At 43.3% G+C, this 20,529-nt stretch overlaps 1 protein-coding gene across 4 annotated transcripts in view; it reads right to left on the bottom strand.

The window, feature by feature from the left end:
• The window catches only part of CENPP (centromere protein P), a 348,698-nt gene that overhangs the window by 8,221 nt on the left and 319,948 nt on the right, over nt 1-20,529 (bottom strand). For all 4 annotated transcript variants that reach the window (XM_063426482.1, XM_063426485.1, XM_063426483.1 and 1 more), the window contains exon 7: nt 1,945-2,024. In XM_063426482.1, coding sequence (XP_063282552.1) covers nt 1,945-2,024 — 80 coding nt within the window. The remainder of the gene's footprint in view (nt 1-1,944; nt 2,025-20,529) is intronic.

Genomic DNA, 20,529 nt, shown 5'->3' with positions numbered 1-20,529 from the left:
CAGGGCAGACAGAGCGGAGGGGCCTCGCACCCAGCGGCATAAAGGGCAAGCCGTCGGGTCCTCGGTCATAGACCGAGAACCCAACATGTTAGTCTGCTCTGTGGTGATTTAGGCAGCCCCTGACAGCGTGAGGCCTTAGAGAGCCACCTCTGTGTGTCAGTGTATCTGTAGGAGTGTCATACTGTGTATTTGCATTTATGTCAGTGTTTGTTTATGTCTGTATCTTAGGAGTGTCATTCTGTGTATTTGTCATGTGTGTATGTGTTTTCGCATGTGTATCTGTTACCCCTTCACCCTGCCACACTCACATTAAATCCCCCAATCCTGTCACACTTACCTCCCCTCACCCTGCCACAGTCCCTCTTCAATCATGTGACATTCACTGCCCGAACCCTGTGTCATTTAACCCTCTGGCCTGGTCACGCTCACCTTGCCACAGTTCTCCCTTTACCCACCCTGTCACAGACACCTCCTGAAGATAGTCATCATACACACAGAATCATGAAACATAGCGTCACCATAAACACAATGCACAAAGGCCACAGGGAGCCCTCGTATACACACTGCAAGCACTTGCCCCACACACAAACATACACATGGTCACATAGTTGTACATTCAAACACAAAGAAACTGTCAGACACACACTCTCTGGCACCTACTCAGGTAGACAATGCCTAGAGTAGACAATACATGTCTGCATTTGTCAATGTGTGTGTCCCTGTGCATCACTGTGTTATTTATTAATTGGTACATGGGCTGATATTTATTACCTTTACAAACTTGCTGTGGTATTTATTAATGGGCACCTATCTTTGCATATGTTTAATGGGCAAACGGACTGCTGTATATTTTTAATTGATAAACAGACTGTGGCATGTTCTGTGGGGCAAAATGAGTCTGTGTGCTAGTAAATGGTGAACCTGTGGCTCTGGTGTGCCACGGAATTCTGAGAAGAGCTTTTGTGTGCCTTGGGTGAGAAAAGGTGGAGGAGCACTATTATAAGTCTACAACCTGTGTATGTTTTTATTTTTGTGTGTGTTGAGGTGTAAGGCATGATTGCATGCTAGGGAGTGGGAGGGCAGGGGCCAGGGTCCAATCAATATTAAAGATGGCCCTGAAACTGTAAGGGATTTCAGTGGGAGCATGTAGACAATGTTTGGCCCTGTTCATGAAAGGGGTGAGGTGGATGATAAGTGTGTGTTTCAAGAGGACTGGCACTCTACCCAGCAAATGTCTGGGCACGAAATGCACAAAGCACTCTGCTCATGGTGTTTGTTCCCTGTGGTTACATCGAATGATGTGTTCCCACCAGTGTTAATATTGTCGACTAACAATTTTAGTCAGATGTTGGTTGACTAAAACAATTCAGATGACTAAAATAGGACTAAAACTAAAATGGCTTTTTTAGTAAAAATTCTGAAATTTGCTGCTAAAATGAACACTGGTGGGTAAGACATATGGTGGAGGGAGGGGAGGAGAGGAAATTAGGCACATGGGGGGCTAAGTGAATGAGACACAGTGAGGGACTGGGGGGGGAGGGTGAGCACATGGAGGGTCTAAGTGAGAAATTCAGACACAAGGGGAGATGAGAGGCATGGAGGGGCTGGGGGGACAAAACAAATGATTCAGATGACTAAAATACAACTAAAACGGCTTTTTAGTCAAAAGACTATGACTAAAACTAAATTGAAATTTGCGGCCAACAATAGCACTGGTTCACACTATCCTTATTGGGGTCAGCCCCTTGATATCCTCAATTGCAGGATCCCGATCCCAGGGAACAAAGCAGTGGTGACAGGACAGAACCCTGAGTTCAGGTGGACTTTAGGTCAGCATCTGGGACAGTTGGGAGGCATATGTAATGGTAGATGGCATTGCATACATAGACAGTAAATGTTGAAAGGGAGGCTAGAATGCAGAAACAAATGATTTATCTTTCCTACCTGGGAAGTTTTGGGTTTCTTAGAACCATATATTCCCCCGAGGATCCAAGAGGAAGTCCAATAGTTGATGGATACTTTTCCTGAATAGACAAACAGAAAAGAGCAGCATTAAGATATGAGAAGAACTAAGTTTTGAAACATTACATTGTGAACTGTTATGCAGTGTGGGCCAAAATTCAGAGTCAGGTTTGAGTCGACAATAACGTTTTAATTAATGAGCCAATTTCAATGATTTTACATACAATGAATGCTTAACATATGGAGATATGACTAGGTATGGAAGATGGCATACGGTATTTTAAATAAGCTCCATTTACTGCCTCATAAAGTCAGGCTCTTTCGATGGCATTATTCATAACAGTTAAAGGGACACTATTGTCACCAAAACAACTACAACTTATTGTAATTATTATGATGTGTATAATCATTCTTTTTAGTTTTTTCTTTTGTCAGAGAAAATGCAGTGTTACAGCCTAGGGATACCTCCACAGGCCACTCCTCAGATGGCTGCCAGAGGTGCTTCCTGGAGAAGTGCTGCACAGTGTGCAGCACTGCCATTTAGTGTCACTGCCCTCTGCATGGAAACACTGAACTTTCCTCATAGAGATGCATTGATTCAAATAATCTCTAAGAGGAGAACAAACAGGACAAAAGTGGTAAACCGCGCCCAAACAGTGCAAGTAATAATTAAAATATATACATACAGATAATCCTATAGTTAGGAATGTATGAAACCTTCAATAAAAAAAAGTACAGAACAATAATAGTGCAATATGTCAGACGAAATAAGAGTATATAGAAACTTATAAAAGACTCACTCACACGTTGCAGAGCTACTCAGAGCTCTGCCGTATAGCGCCTAGACGGTACAATCCCCGTCTCAGGATATCAAGTGATGGTGTGGTACGGTGTCAAATCCTCCACAGTAATATATGGAAAAAATAGAAATAGAATCCAATAGTATAGTATATCTATTAAACAATTGGTAAATAAAGGAAAAATATCCTACTTACAAATTTACATATATACAGCATATGGTGGTATAATCCCCACCAGAGGATATAGGTCAGGATTCAGGTGTATCAGGAACAGCAAATAAAGTAGTATAAAACTATAGCTTTATTTGAAATAAAAATATATGTATAATAAAACAAGCGGATATAAAATCTCTTACTTAACGCATTTCGCCCAGTCTGGGGCTTCTTCAGAAGTATTAAGTCCAAACTTAGATAAAATCCTCTTTATATAAGTGTCCCTGATTGATGTGATTTGATCCTGATGTGATTTTGCTTCCTACTTCCGGGTCGCGTGTGTTGCCCGGAAGTGATGCTGATTGGCCAGAGCTGTGTTTGACTTGTGCTGGCTCTAGCCCTGATCTGCCCCCTTCATTATCTCAGCCAATCCAATTTTTTCCTAGCAGGGAGATCAGGGGCAGAGCCAGCAGCAGCAGACTGGAGTCAAGGTAAGATTCTTCTATATGTATGGGATTAAAGGAGGGTTTCGGGAGGAAAGGTGTTTTTAACACTATAGGATCAGGAATACATGTTTGTGTTCCTGACCCGATAGTTTTCCTTGCACTTGAATGTCTGCACGGATCTTCTCCTTAAACTGCTCAAGTATACGTGGTTTGTTCACATAGATCTGCTCCTCAAGATATCCCCGCAGGAAGTAATCGGGAGCTGAAAGATCCGGTGAACATGGTGGCCAAGTAATCTTGGAATTTCATGAAATTATCCACCTGCGAACAGGTGTCATTATAAAAATAAAATTCCCCTATTTTTACTCATTATAACTGAGTCTTGGGAGATTTATAAACTGCTAGGATTAACTCCTCCTCTAGTGACTTTCTTGCAGGTGGATAGGCGACTTTTGGTCGCCTAAACCAGTGTTCCCCAATACTCATGGACCACCAACAGTCCAGGTTTCGTCAGTATCTCCTTTGGAACAAAACAGGGACACACATAAATCCTGGACTGTTGGTGGTCCATGAGGACTGGGTTGGGGAATACTGGCATAAACGACACTGGACGTCCTCACGTTATGCATGAGGACTTCCAGTGTCACCAGAATCACCAGAGAGGGGTGGGATTGACAGAGGAAGAAGCTATAGTGACAGGAAAAGGTATTTGTTTTCCTGGCACTATAGTTTTCCTTTAAAGTACCTGCAACAAAATTAAAAAAAAAACTACTAACAAATGTTATTTACCTATCAAATCTTACTCTGAATGTTGGCCCACTCTGTACAATATACACTGGGGAGTCTTTTTACAAAATAGCAAATTTGCTTGAGCTTCTTAAAGACAGTCTGTATCTCATATTGATGAATTTGAAACATTTTCAACTTTTTTTTTTTCTCCATTCTAAATTAAAAAGCACCATATGCACGTCAGCTTATTGTAATGCTATTGTACACACAAACGAGAAACAGGCAGACTCTTTAGCTTTGTAAGCATTCACTGTTAGGGAACAGCATACGAATCCTTCTCACATCAGCTCTAACATACCATTGTCTGCATAACACCATAACTTATTGGTGTAAAAGGGAAAAATTGTAATTGACAGAGTCTCTAGCTGGACCTACAAGCACACCATAAAGTTCTGCATTCAGAATATTAAATATTAAAGGGACACTATAGTCACCAGAACTACTACAGCTTATTGAATTTGTTCTTGTGAGTAGAATCATTACCTTCAGGCTTTTTGCTGTAAACACTGACTTTTCAGAGAAAATGCAGTGTTTACATTACAGCCTAGTGATAACTTCACTGGCCACTCCTCGGATGGCTGTTAGAGATCCTTCCTGGGTCATGGCTGCCTAAAATGCATCCAAACATTCAGTGTATCTTCCCTCTGCATGCAGACACTGAACTTTCCTCATGAAGATTCATTGATTCAATTAATCTCTATGAGGAAATGCTGATTGGCCAGGGCTGTGTTTGAATCATGCTGGCTCTGTCCCTGATCTGCCTCTTTGTCAGTCTCAGCCAATCCTGTGGGGAAGCACTTTTTTTTTTTTGAGTCTAACAGCATGCAGAGTTACAGCTTCAGACTTGAATACAGTCAGATTTTTACTATATTTTTTGAGGCATGAGGGGCCCGGGGGGGCTAGATGATGGTTTTAACACTATAGGGTCAGGAATACATGTCTGAGTTGCTGACCCTATAGTGATCCTTTAAAAAGAATGCTAAAGCGTAAAATATACGACCCTCCCCACCTATGCTCTTGAAATGCTAAAAACCCTTTTTACATTTATCTCTTTCGCCAAGTTTCCTGCAACGTCACGGCGATGGGGGACCTAATGTCCATGCGGGCCAAAACTCATTAAAGTCTCCCCCATAGGAAAGCATTGAATCAATGCTTTTAGATAGAAATTTTAAGACAGACATTCTCATGCAAAGCATTAGGATGCACAACGTAATTAGACAGAGCCAGTCAGCATCTGAATTTTAGCTATGTCCAGTGTGAGGGTTGTCCTAAGTACCTGGCGCTTGTACTGCATGTGGTTGTCGTACGTTATGTGTGGCATACACCGCCATGGTTGTGTAACTTTATAACATAGAACCCCTTCCTCTCATACTCTGGTGATATGTTAGTGTATCTAGCTGTGTTTAGTTACATATGTATCCCATTTTCCTTTTGCCTCCTCTGAGGCTAGATTTGGTTTGACATATTTGCTAGCCATACATTCGTATTCCCAATTCAGGAAGATTTCATCGAGCAGTGCTTGTTTCGTTGTTGGGTGTGGTTGTTTCCACGCCCTGGCAATAAAGGTAACTGCCGAGATTAGTTGTCTCTCTGTTTTAGGTCTTTGAGTGTTGTGCATAAAGAGGACCCCTTGTTCTGGCGTCAGGGTGTATGGTTTTCCCAACAGACCATTGCCGGAATGTTACTTCCGTTTTCTATGTGCTGAAACGCATGTTGGAACGCAGTCCTATGAATTTAGATCCGGCTGTTCATAATATTGCATATAAGTCTGCTTGTGTCTAAGCAGACTTTTATGCAATATTATGAATGGCCGGATCTACATTCCTACGACTGCATTCCAACATGCGTTTCAGCGCATAGAAAACGGAAGTGACGTCACTCGTGTGATAGAATTTATCTTGATTCCAAGGCTCAAGCTTATAGGTGTCATATAATTATATCCTAATTATATCATATAATTATATCCATGTCTGCCGAGCTCCGAGCTATACAGCCCTTTACCGACCAAAATCTCTCGCTAACGCTGCATAGACGGTACCCGGAGGGGACCCCTGGCTTATACAAACCCCATGGGGCGCAAAACGAAGAAGCCAAAGCCTGTCCAACCCAGGGAAGGGCTCACAATTGGAGACCTATGGCGGCGGGCCCAGCACGTTCAGGGACCTAAAATGGCGTCCCTTGCATAAGATTGCTCCGATTTCTCGGATGACTACTCATACGACGCAGAAACGGGCACAGTGCCGGCCTTGATTCCACCCTCACCTAGCCAACCGGCAACCCAGCCGATGAACCCTGACACCGCCCCGGTGACTACGGCAGTACTACGGGATCTCCTCGCAGACCATCACAAAAAAAATCTGCCGATGTGACAGCGCTGCGGGGAGACTTGCAGGGCCTGACAGGCCGGCTCACCAAGCTGGAACACACCACCGTCACGGGCGCACAGCAGATCACTGCACTGCAACAAGCTGTAACAGAACTACAGCAGCAGAAGCGCTCCTTTGAACACCGTCTAGCAGCCCAAGAAGATGCCAAGCGGCGTAACAACTTAAAAGTAAGAGGGGTCTTAGAGTCTGTTGTGGACGCCGAGCTGCCGCACTTTCTCCGGCACCTTCTCACGGCCGTGCTGACGCAGAGGAGAGCCAAAACACCGACTCTCACCGGCATGTTCCGAGTGCCGGGGCCAGCCAAAGCACCCGACACAGCCCCGAGAGATCTGATTATCCATGGCGTTCTGAAATTGGATAAACACAAGGTTTTGTCCGCCATGAGGGATCAGTCATCTTACCGCTTCGAGGAGATGGACTTAACCTTCTATTCGGATCTGTCCGGGAGCACGCTAGCATGGAGGCGCACACTTAAACCACTTACCACTCTTTTGCGACATCATGATATCCGTTATCAGTGGCGCTCATCCCGAGCCATGGCAGTCTTCCACAAGGACTCAACACACGTAATCCAGGAGCCTCATGAGAGCGGGGCGCTCCTAATGAAGTTGGGCCTCCCAGCCGACGCACTGATACACCAACACCCAACGGATACCCCCAGACGGAGACACACATGGAATCCGGCGGGTGTCTCCGAATTTGTGCCACAAACGTCCACGCCGGAATCTTATGTCCTGGCAACCACCTAAGCGATGGACTACCCTAACGGAGAAGAGGCTAGTACACTGATTACCTTACTGTGACCCACTGGACTGAGACCGGTATACCGCCCACAGGCTTGGGAGACGGTCCCTATGGAACAGCGTTATTTGATGTATAATGCAACATTGTACAGTTCTCGCCAAGATATGAGAATAGCGTGATTACCTCCGCATAACTCTAAAAGCATGCTGAGCTCCCCAGCCAAGCAATCTATTGAACATTGTAATTATGACTTTAATTTGTTATTTCGTTTAGGTTTGTTTCATGTCTCTTTTGTTGTTCTAATATGCCGCAAAAGCCTCTAACCTAACGTCTAATATACTGTATAACACAGGAAGCTGCTGAGAATGGCTCGACACCATGCCGTGCTCACCATTAGGCATGTAGGTCACTTTAGATATAAGCCACACGTTTATAATTACTGTTGTTTTCCCCCGAAAAACTCTCGCTCCCGCTCGGTTAACCACTGGCAGCCTAACCCTAATTGATTGTACCTAAACCACGGCACTCAGTGGAGGGCAACTGTCACAAGCAAACGGCCTAAGCCACCAATACGGGTAAACGATAAAAAAGACCTTTGTTGGTCGAAACGTTGCGTTGCATTTTGTTACATTAAAGCTGCATACGGCTTAACATTTGGAGTGCCTGTGATCTTTTCTTCTTTGTAACACGACACTTAAGACCATATATGTCTAGTTCCGGGAGCAGAGAGCCCCCACCTGAGATGTCTCTTCTCTAATCTTTTTGTTCTTTCTTACCTTGGAACTTATTTGTTATGTGTACATGACGTCTTATCTGTACTCCCTTCCTATTACTGTTCTATGAGTATTTAGAGTATTAGTGCTTGGTCTTCCTCCATGAGGGGTTGATCTTCTGCACTTCTGTTGGTTTGGTGTGTGTGTCAATACCCCAGTTCCTGAGGATCTTGGTACCTTTCTCGGGTGACTGTATGGTAGTTGTCCTGCCATTCCTCTGCACCAGTAGTCGCACAGGTTATCCCCATCGGTGTTGGCGGAGTTGCTCCATGATTACTGCAAAAGTCTTACTGCGCTTAAGCGTAAATGCAGAGATGTCTGCGTAGATCGAAGTGGCTTGGTAGGTAGGCGGCAAGTCTGCGTTATTGTTGCTGGCTGTGTTAGCTTTCATAATTGCTTACTTAATATGGTATCAGTACGTCGTGGGGAGTGTCGGCTGACAAGAAGGATGGTTTCGGCACTCTGTGTGCCTGATCCATGAGCAGCATATCTTGTGGGATGTCCGGGGTTAAGGCCTTAAACAGCCCTGTGAGGTAAGCTGGAAGATCTGTCGGCCCCACTGTTTCAGCAACACCTCTAATACGGAGGTTATTGCGCCGGCCTCTATTCTCCATATCCGCAGTCCACTTGGGCATCCATTCTGGACAGGATGTTTTCCACTTTAGCTGCCAAATCGTTATGGGAGTCTGCATGCTGCGCCAGCTTGTCCTCTATTGCGGACGTCCTGTCTCCCAAGTCCCGCAGGTTAGTGCGCAGGCTTTCGAGGGTATTGTGGAACGTGGTTTGGAGTTTATCCGCCATAGCATCCAGCATGTTCTTGAGTATGCCTTGAGTAACCGGCAAGTCAGCTGCGGCCAGCTCGCGGGGCGGGTTTGATTCTTCGCCGCCGCCATTTTGGGTCTCCTCATGTTGAGGTGTTCCCCTTGTGTGGCTCTGTTTGACACCAAAGAAGCTGGATTTGTCTCCTTTCCAGTCTGTCGGCGTTGCTTAGGCTGAGACATCGTGGTTGTGGCGTTTACTGCTTATTAGGGTCACTGATTTCACTGCGGTATGGCCTAGTTTGCACGGAGCTTCAGCTACATGCGTCCACTCTCTCTGCATTCCAGAACACGCTCCCCTATAGTGTCCTTTTAACTGAAATGAGAGCAGGCAGGGATGGTAGCATAGCACTACTTCTACTACAATAAGCTGAATATTGATGGTGCCTAGAGAGAGTCCCTTTAAATATCAAATCTGTAACCATCTATTGATAGAATACATGTGAAAACCTATAGCACATTTTGAACAGTTGGGGGCAGTATGTGCTCAGTACTAAATTCATTATACTGACATTCTATACAGTTCTATTTTTTTTTTTTCCTTCTGCAGCAAACACATCCTGCCCTGTTCAATTAAACATAAGTAAAGCCTGCAGTGTTACATTAACAGTAGTAAATGATTACAGATAATCCTCCTTGCAGGGAGGTTATAAACTCTATAATGGAGATTATCTGCCAATAAGCAATTTTAGCAACTCAGTGGAAAAAATACACTGCTTGTTTAAACAGAGCCCAACAGGAATAAAAATAATGTCAGACTTGGGAAACTTGATTTCCACCAGAGACTGGAAATAAGATCCTGAAACCATAATGAATCAGACTACAGAAACAGATTGTACTCAGTTAAGGGGTTAAGTAACTTTATAGTAACTCACATAATGGAAAACAGCAGTATATCACATGTCTAGAAAAGATTCGAATTACTCTACATGTACTAGCCACTTTACAATTTTTTTAGAGAAAATGTTATATAACCAAACCTTTTAAAACGTGTACAGAGTTTATATTCGTTAAACCTGAAAACATCTCCTTTATTGAGACTCAGTCTGTAAAAGCCCCAATCCTTTCACTAATAAAAGGGTTGATTATCCATTCTTAGAGCAATAGTTAAAATGACTCTGTCCCTGGAATGGTGTTAAAGCGGTATATACCTTGCACATGCGAGCCACTTTACATTGACTCACAATGCAATATCCAGTAAATCAAAGTAAATCAGAAATGGCTGTTGGCAAGGAGGCTGGGTGTCTCTCACTGGTACTGCAGTGAGTGACCCTTGCTTCCCTTCAATGGAGTGAGGTATGGTAGGGCACCTTCAATTAATTAAATGTGAAAACCCATCTTTTGCTGTTGAAAAAAAGCAGTGATAGATGACAATCAAAACTGATTGCTATTGGTTTTATTTATGTTTTGTACAATATACATGAATGTAGAACGGAGAGAACAACGCTGGAAGGAAATGGAACAAGTCCATCCACCAGGGTTGTGATGGTTATAGGATACAATGGGGCACAACCCCTAGAAATATAGAAAAAAAGATAGGACTGGTGGGTGGCAGAATAGCAACAAACTACCTCCCAGAGAGACCTTATATCCTTGTATATAGAAGGCTGTTCTGCAATTGCCCTATAGGGGAAAAAATGCATGCAGGTAGCCAAAAAACTAAAAACTCTTTAATAATCCCTCTTGGGGGAGAAAAAATAAAAAAATAAACGTACAAATATATATATTAAAATTAGGACCTAATGGGGTAGAGTCACGACTAATCCAAAACATGTACTTGAAACAAGTAACTATAGATATATATGTGGCTCAGAGTGTGCCAATAGTTGCAACAAGTTACTTGTACAAGAAAAAAGGAGATACAATATATGTAGCTAAATTGCAAGTTTTGGATCAAACTCGAGGAAACGGATAAACAACTTGAATCTGAATTAAGTAACATCCATCAATTTCAATCTGATCCCGTGTTTAATCAACTAGAACTAAAACTTAAACAGAATTTAGATAAATACCAGCAAGTGATCAAAACTAGAAAACATCAGAAATTTATCAGGGACCTAACGGATTATGAAACTGGCAATGTTTACAGCACTTTTAAACGCCGTATGAGAACTAACTCTGAAAATGTGTTAACCTCAGATTACGATTCATCTGATAATGACTCAGAGAATAGACTGTTGACACAAACATGCCCACCAAATTCTGACTCTAATACCTCTAACCAAGGCAGTTCCAGGGGTATCTTGAAAAAGGGGGTGAATTTTTTTAGAAATGGGCCACCTATGCCTCGTTTCCACTGAGCGGATCGGTTCAGGTCGGTTCGGTACGGTACGCTATTTTGAGTGTTTCCATTATGAAAGTGGCCCATACAACCGAACCAAACCGCACCATTCATGGTCCCCCTTTAGATGTAGGGCCATAGGAAATGGTACGGTACGGTTAGGGCGGAGCTACTGGCGTCACACAATACATTCCACTGATTGGCGGATAGAAAAACGTCAATGCTCACGTCAAAGGCAAGCGCGAAATAAACACCACGTCGCCGTTTAGTCCAGATAATAGGAGAAGGATGCCTGCAAACAACAGCAAGCTCTGGTCGGCTCAGGAACTATCCACTTTCCTAACTATAATTGGCGATAGCGTTATTCAGAGTGAGCTTGATGGATCAGTGAGAAATGAAAAGGTGTATAAAGATATTTCTCAGCGGATGGCTGCTGAGGGATTTGAACGGACATCGGGTCAGTGTAGGGCAAAGCTTAAAAAGCTGAAAGGCCAATATAAAAAAATTAAGGATGCCAACAGCCGTAGTGGAAACAGTCGAAGTAGTTGGAAGTGGTACGACGCCATGGACGCCATTTACGGTCATAGGCCGGCAAACCAAGGCAGGGAGGGCGGTCTGGACTCTGCATCTACACTTCTCGAATCCATGATAGAACCCATTGGTAAGATTTATTTTTTTCTTAATTTGCATTGGCTTTCGCTCTGCTAACCATTTATAGATTCACTGAACAAAACCATTAACTATTTGCACCAAAAAACACATTTTATTTGTACAGTGTACTGAACTATTGATCTGTGCATTTTCAGATACAGTTGAAGGACTCTCCAATGATACCTCAAGCTTTTCATATGTTTCTGACGATGGTCCATCAACGTCGTTCAGCAGCACCAGTACGATTACGTCAACACCGACCCAACCACAGACCCAACCGCAGAGTATGCCCAATGCACCCCGGCACACTGGTAAGACATGCTGTTCAGAGTGAACATTGTAATTGTGCATTTTCCTAACTTTTAATTTACAGCAAACTGTGAACTCACTCAAAATGCTTCTATATGTAGTTTGTTTGCATAATTAAATCCATAATCATAATTGTACATTGTCTGTATATACTGCTATTTAAATTCCATTGTATTTTGAGCTTATCTTAAGTATATTGTGTTTAGGGTGTTTATTGTACTTTGTGCTTATACTGTTCTTATGTGTTACATATTTTCCTTATTTACATTATGTTAAATGATAAATATCCACCTGTTTTTTGTACCAATTGCTAAAAAAAAAAAAAAGCACTATTATGGTCTTTTGTTTATTCCAGGTGATAGGAGACGGTTTCAGCTGGATTTGCACACAGTCATGGAGGATATGCGGGCAGCAGAGGAAAGGCAGCAGGAAAGGATGGAGAACCTTTCTGAGCGGCGCTTTCAGGCACTGCGTCAAGATGCCCAGGAAGCGAGGCGCCAGGAGGCAGAAATCGCCCGGCAGCAGATGGAGCAGTTGGCTAACTTCAACCAGGCCTTCCTTGGTGTCCTTGGGCAGCTTGTTCAAGTGCTGGGAGGCAGTCGTGATCCCAGGTCACCGCCCAGGCAGTAGTTCGTTTCCACTAGCACATGACCTGTACACTTCTTTATTTTATTTTTTTGATAATTACATTTATTTTTGCTTTTTGTAAATAATGTTTATTTGTAAATATATTTTTTTACTCTGTACTTGTGAGTATATTTTGAAAGATCATTTTTTTATTAGAATAAAAAACAGGAGAGACTTTTTGTGTGTGTCTGATTAAATTTAAAACTTTATTAAAAATTTCTAAAATGTAATAAAACTGTAATAAAACGTTAATAAAACCAGGGTAAGAAATTAAAGGTTGAGGTGCCGCATGAGAGCCTGACGTATTTCACTGCACTCTTCTTCGCTATCCAGTGTAATTACCCGTCCTGGCTCTTCTGCAGACGTATTCCAATCCTGGTGGAAGTCTTCTCCATGTCTTTCACAAAGATTGTGAAGAGCACAGCAAGTAAGCACCATGGATTTGACAAGTGCAATGTCACTGTCATTCCTCTTCATAAGACAACGCCACCTACCCTTAAGTCTTCCGAATGCATTTTCAACTACTACACGAGCCCTGGATGTTTTCTTGTTGTAGGTTTGTTGTTCTAGTGTCAGGCGGCCATTGTCAGGAAATGGTTTCAGGAGCCAATTTTGTAAAGGGTAGGCAGAGTCCCCGAGCACATAATAGCCAACATTCACCCCCCCAATGTTCTTAGTGCAAACAGGATACAGGCCTCCCTGGCCAACCCAATCCCAAAATGTGGACAGTCGTAGAACCCGAGCATCGTGCAAGCTCCCAGGCTTTCCTACGTTCACACTCCAGAATAGTCCTTTTCCATCCACTACGCCTTGGAGGATGATGGAATGCCACCCTTTTCTGTTGAAGTAGTCAGTGTGGTATTCTTGTGGTGCTATTATTGGTATGTGTGACCCATCAATAGCACCAACACACTGTGGAAGGCCCCACCTGTTCTCAAAGTAGTCAGCCATGTCTTTAAGCTTTTGCCAGTCCGGAAAATGAATAATTTCAGGAGCTAGCAATGTGCATACAGCTTTACAAAAGTCCTGCACACACCGGCACACTGATGATTTACTGACACCAAAAAGATGACCTATACTTCTGTATTCACTGTTGGTAGCCAGCTTCCACAGTGCAATGGCAACTCTTTTCCTCACAGGCACACAAGCTCTGAAGTTGGTGGTTTGCTTCTCCATCGCTGGACCTAGCTTTGCACAAAGGTATAAAAATGTTTCCTCCGACATTCTGAAATTGTGCACCCACTGTGTGTGTGTGAATCCAGGGACGGTCACATCCCACCACTCATTGGCGCGGCGGAGAGCCCAAATGACTGGTCGGCGGCGCTGTTTTGACAAAAGGAGAAGCGTCTAAAAAAATAAACAAACAAAAAAGGACAGATGTTACTATATCACTATTAATAGCATCATGTATAAAAGCGATCAACAAAAATAACATAAGGAGTATTTATGTATAAGGTGTAATTCTTGATTTTTACAAATGTGTGCAACATGATGTTGTTAAATACATAATGTATTTCCTTCCCATCTTGTATTCGATTTTTAACATATTCAGTATTATTTTTAATTTTTAATACGTGTAGAACTACATGACAAATGGCATAAAGTTGCTTACCCTATAGCGCTGCCGTCTTTGTCTTTGCCGCACAAAGGTGTACTTCTCCTCCCGGCTCAAGACCCAAGCCATAAGTTTTCTTCTCTTTTCTGCTGTGTTTCTCTTCGCCGCTCGCAACCTTCTCTCATAAAGTGCGGCATGTACTTTGATTTCAAAGAACCAAAAGCCAAATAGAGCAAAGACGAGCTGCTGGATGACCTCCATTATTGTTATTTGTAGCGTCACGTATGTTGTCGACCAAGTGTGTCGTCACACGCATTTGGCGTAAACCACGCAAGCCTCCAGGCGTTCCAACTTGCAGTGGAAACGCTCGCTGGAATAGGCCGGACCATTCAAAACCTTCCAAAATGTACCGACCCGAACCGATCCGCTCAGTGGAAACGAGGCATTAGACGACCCACTACCACGCCAGCCACCGTATCACACGCGCAACAGGGGTCGGGGGAGAGGTGTAACAAGGAGACGACGATTCTAACTAACAATTTACAATTAATCAACCTCTCAACTCGCCCACTAACTATCCAAGAAACAAACGTTCTTTCAAAGGGCCTCTCTTTTGTGCCGGTTCCACCTTTTAACAAATTTATATGGGTCAAAGATCTACATTTGTTCGTTAGAAAACGTGCCCTGTGCAAATATCACCAAATCAAAATGGACAAAAAGTTAAAAGATCTGGGCCTTCTTGACAAACACTACGATTTTCTAATGACTCTAATATCTCTCCTGGATGAGAGCGATACAAATACCACCATTCACCAGACAAATTTGAAACCCCAGAGTCGGTTCACACCCAATCTGGGGAATTTCAAAAATATCGAATTCTTTTTAGAGTCTGTTAAATTTGCAATCGACAATATTCATCAAAAGGATCTAGATATACACCCAAATATGAATCTTACAAAGTCTGAGAACAAAGCCCTCCAGTCCCTCAAAACAGATACCACAATTACAATTAAGCCAGCCGACAAGGGAGGGAATATAGTCATCTTAAATACAGCTGACTATATTAAGATGACTCTCAAGATTCTTGAAAATAGAGACACCTATCATCTCCTGGGAAAAGATCCCACTAATGCATTTCTACACGACTATCAAGTAATCTTGGATATGGGCCGCAGTAGAGGGGTGCTATCCAGGGAGGAATATGATTTTATCCTCAATAAACACCCAAGGATAGCTACCGTCTACTGCCTGCCCAAAGTCCATAAAAACCAGACTAGTCCCCCAGGACACCCTATAGTTTCGGGTGTTGACAACCTTACCCAAAATGGCAGCATTTACTTGGATAAGGTTCTTCGTCCATTCGTGGAACTACTACCCTCCTTTATTCAAGACACCAAGCAGACGCTGGTCCGTCTATCAAGTCTAACAGTCCCTGAATCAGTGTCACTTTGCAGTCTCGATGTTGAAGCCCTATACTCGTCCATACCACACAAGGGGGGCATTCAACACGTGAAATACTATCTGGACAAAAGGGGTCCTGATTTCAACAACCATTCTCATTTTGTTTTGGAACTGCTTGAATTTATTCTTTGCCACAACTACTTCCTCTTCAACGAGAAATTCTACCATCAGGTACAGGGCACTGCGATGGGGACGGCTTGTGCCCCATCGTATGCCAACCTTCATCTAGGCTGGTGGGAGGAAGTAGTTGTGGCAGATAGTGATTTTTTTCATCATATAGACCCTTTCATTCATCATTGGGCTCGCTACATTGATGATATTCTGATTCTTTGGACAGGTAGTAAGGAAATGTTTAATAGTTTTGTATCACTACTTAATATTAATGACTTGAATTTGTACTTTACATCGGAATTTGGGGGTAACACATTGAATTTTCTGGACCTTACAATCACGGTTAGTGGTGACTCCATTAGTACCACACTATATAAAAAACCTACATCTTCCAACAGCCTCCTACGCTGGGAGAGTTTTCATCCCCAATCTCTCAAATGCGGGATTCCCACTGGGCAATATCTTAGAGCCCGTAGGAACTGCAGTAATATTGAAGACTTTAAAGTTCAAGCCAATTTACTGCGACAGCAGTTCAAAACAAAGGGTTACCCGAACAAATGTCTCAAAAAAGCATATAGAAGGGCCTTGGAGGCAGATAGAGATTCTCTATTATCCCCCAAAAAAGTGGAATTTTCCACCAAACCTCAACCCCCACGAACGATAGCCACATTTGACTCAGGCTGGGAGGCTGTTAGGACCGAGTTTCAACAATTCTGGCCTTGCCTTTTGGATGATGTTCACCTCAAAAGGGTCCTGGGACCAAGAGTCGACATGACCGCACGTAGAGGTAAAAACCTTAGGAACCTCCTTGTTCCAAGCCATTTTCATTGCCCACCCACGCGCACCTGGCTACATACCACTACAGTGGGATCGTACCAATGCGCCCACTGTGTGGCATGTAAATATATCAAACGAGACTCCAAGACCATTCTGGACAGCGCTGGGAAAAGGACTTATAAGATTAAATCCTTTTTCAACTGCAATACCGCTGGCCTGGTTTACCTTCTTACATGCAGTTGCCACTTACAGTATGTGGGAAAAACTTTTAGACCTTTTAAGGAGCGTATCAAGGAGCATGTTAGATCTCCTAAACTGCTCGTTGACACCCCCATAGGTTGCCATTTGAAAGAGGCTCATGCTGGTAATCCACAAGGGCTTCGCTTCTGTGGATTAGAACTGGTCCGCAAGGACAAACGTAGGGGCAATTATGATCGTTTTCTGAGACAACGGGAAAGTTTTTGGATTTTCCAACTCAAGACGCTTCACCCAAAAGGCCTCAATGAAGGTTTCTCCTTTGCCCCCTTTATTTAAGATATTTAAATATATTTAAAGACATTACTGAGCTAAAACATCTCAATACTCTTGTAAATATTTTGTAAATATTCTGGATATATATCTCCCCTCTCATTATTTGTTTAGTCTATGGTCTGCACCACCTACCACATATGGAGTACCCCTCCATTTCTCAGTGCTATCTGTTAACACACAATATCTATTTAAATAAACTCTTTATGAATTTATCTCTCTATATATTTGGAGTTGATTCTGTTCTCTACTGTTACTTCAAATTTATATGTATAGTTTTTATTTTTCACTGATCATCCTATTCGCCTCTTTGCTCTTATATTTAAAACCTCAGGTCTGTCTGAATGCCACTTCTTGGCATCTTCATCCCCCTCATTTATAGAGCTACTCATTCAGAGCGGATGACTTTTTAATTTTGTTTTAAGACCATTTTGGGGTTGACTAATCAACACTTCATTATCTTGGGCACTACCAAAAATAATTCTCACTATGAACAAGATGCTAGGGACTCCTACCCCCAAATCTCATATAGCTGTTTAGGCATCTTGTTACATATGTGTATAACTTTATTATTTGGTAATCAAGAACTGTTTTCTATTTTTGCCACAAATCTACTATGTGCTTTATGCACTAGATATAATTGATGGCGTTTATAGGAATCACTCCTCTTACCACCTAAGATCTGAAGTGTTTTGTTGCATATTTTGTATCTCTTTTTTCTTCGTGTACAAGTAATCTGTTATTACTACTGGCATATTTCAGCCAATGTAGGTATAGCAATCTCTACTTGGTATTTTTACACTTTTTTCTGGTTCTGCCTAACATGTGCTCCGTGCACTGGATACAATTTATGGCATATATAGGAACCACTTGATCCAAAACTTGCAATTTAGCTACATATATTGTATCTCCTTTTTTCTTGTACAAGTAACTTGTTGCAACTATTGGCACACTCTGAGCCACATATATATCTATAGTTACTTGTTTCAAGTACATGTTTTGGATTAGTCGTGACTCTACCCCATTAGGTCCTAATTTTAATATATATATTTGTATGTTTATTTTTTTATTTTTTCTCCCCCAAGAGGGATTATTAAAGAGTTTTTAGTTTTTTGGCTACCTGCATGCATTTTTCCCCTATAGGGCAATTGCAGAACAGCCTTCTATATACAAGGATATAAGGTCTCTCTGGGAGGTAGTTTGTTGCTATTCTGCCACCCACCAGTCCTATCTTTTTTCATGAATGTAGAACATTTAGCTTGTCAAGTCCACACTGCACTGAATGAAGCCTATTACAATCCTTGCTCTGAGACTGTTAGGTCTGTGTACTAGCCATAGTACTTAAAGGCCTGCTAATACCCCTTAATACACAGGGTTCTGAAAATGGTGTAAGACATTACGTGTGGCAGTCAAGATTTAAAATACTCCAACTCCCCAAATTACTTGAGTGAATGGGTCGGCAAATAATGATCGGATTTGTAGAACACCAGCTGAAGGCCAGGAACTGATTTCTTGCTACAAAGAGTGTGTCATTGGTCCTTCATGGGTCAAGCTGTTTAAATGCTATGTTTGCCAAGCACTCTTATCTGTCATGTGCTCTACAGTTGTGCTTGAGCTGAGCCCAACTCTCCCAGGATTAATTTGTATCTAAATATGGATAAAAGGAAAAACTTGGGATTGGGCGGAGCCAAGCAAGCGACCGAGATAGATGCACACAGATGAGCTCCCAATGCAAATCGATCAAAACACCCGTTATAACGCCTATAAAAAGCGCAGCAAAGACACCCCACTGCTTCACGGAAGATATGGGGAGAAAGACCAAGAAGCAGAAGCCAGATAAACCAAAAACTGGACCAGATATCAGAGATTTGTTCCGACAGGCGCAGAGGGCGCATGGGCCCAAAATGGCCGCGGACTTCGCTGACTACACAGACTCCACAGACGACATGGGCCTGGAGGAATACCCGGGCGGCATGTTCGCCCCGTTAACACAGCCTACCTCAAAAAAAGGGCCACTCGACCCCGTAACCACGGAGACGCTGCGCACTATGCTGGGGGAGCTGCAGAAGGTACTGCAAGCCGACACGGCCCAACTAAGAACTGACCTAAACTGGCATGGTGAACCGTATCGGAACACTTGAGGCCTCATCCGACAAACAGGCCCAGGCCTTACTGGAACTCCGGACGGAGGTACAGGCCCTTAAACAGCAACAAGAGGCCACCAACCTACGATTCACGGCCCTGGAAGATCTCAGGCGCTGCAACAATGTAAAAATAAGGGGAATCTCTGATGAAGTCCCGACAGAGGAACTCCCGCATCTGGTGCGCAGATTGATCGGAGTAAACCTGACACCGAAACAAGCAAAACTCGCCTCAATTGATGCGGTCTTTCGAGTTCCCAAGCCACAGAAAGCTCCGGTGACTGCAACCCGGGATATGATAGTGAAGTTCCGCACGGGCGCAGACAAGGCAGCAGTACTCACAAGCCTCAAAGGGAAAACACCGTTCACCTTCGAGAACGCGGCCCTCACTTTTTACACGGATCTATCCGGGGACACCCTTCAATGGCGGCGATCCCTCCAACCCTTTACAGCACTTCTACGGCAAAGCGGCATAACTTACCAATGGCACACGCCGAGGGCGCTGCAGGTACAGAAAAATACCACAACCTATACAGTTACAGACCTCCAGGTAGCAGAGTCTCTGCTCACAACCCTCAGCTTGTCTGCGGACTCCCTTGCTCCTCCGGGGCGCCCTGGGTCCTCTTCCTCTTTGACCCAACGCTAGGACCCAGCAAAGATAACGCCTTTTGAGCCGCGGGGGAACAAACCGGCAGCTGAAGCTGCGACCACACTCTGATTGCCAGAGACTTACAATCTCCCTTACCGCGCTGCGACCGCGGGTTAACAGCAACCCGGAACCCCAGGGGTCCATAAGGAAACCAGTCCAAACACCTCTGGCTCCAGAACACACCAGCAGGATCATGGCCTCTCCACAGGACCTTTGGACATCTCGGGGATAACCGGACTTGCTGCTCCGCACTTGCAGTCCGCAGTGGCTCACAGAGGAGACATAAGAATCGGCACATTAGCCGCCTGTAAAAAAAACGCTACCCTGCCTCTCACATACAGTCGCTAAACGTTACTGTTCTCTGTCACGCCACTCGAACTCTGGTTTCTCCCATTCCTCTCCAATTGATGCAGTCTAGTACATCCTGTTTATTTTTCATAGTACTTTGTTGATCTTGACTGACCTTTTATTTTCATTGTAATTTGAATTCTCACTTTTGACAGATATGTTATCGGTCAAACTGTTGGATGACACACCCCCATAGAGTACCCTCGAAAGCTCCTGCCC

This window comes from Pelobates fuscus, chromosome 7, assembly GCF_036172605.1.
Source record: "Pelobates fuscus isolate aPelFus1 chromosome 7, aPelFus1.pri, whole genome shotgun sequence".
In the NCBI taxonomy this organism is placed as follows: Eukaryota; Metazoa; Chordata; class Amphibia; order Anura; family Pelobatidae; genus Pelobates; species Pelobates fuscus.
The sequence above is the reverse complement of the archived record's forward strand: the minus strand, read 5'-3'. Positions and strand labels throughout refer to the sequence as shown.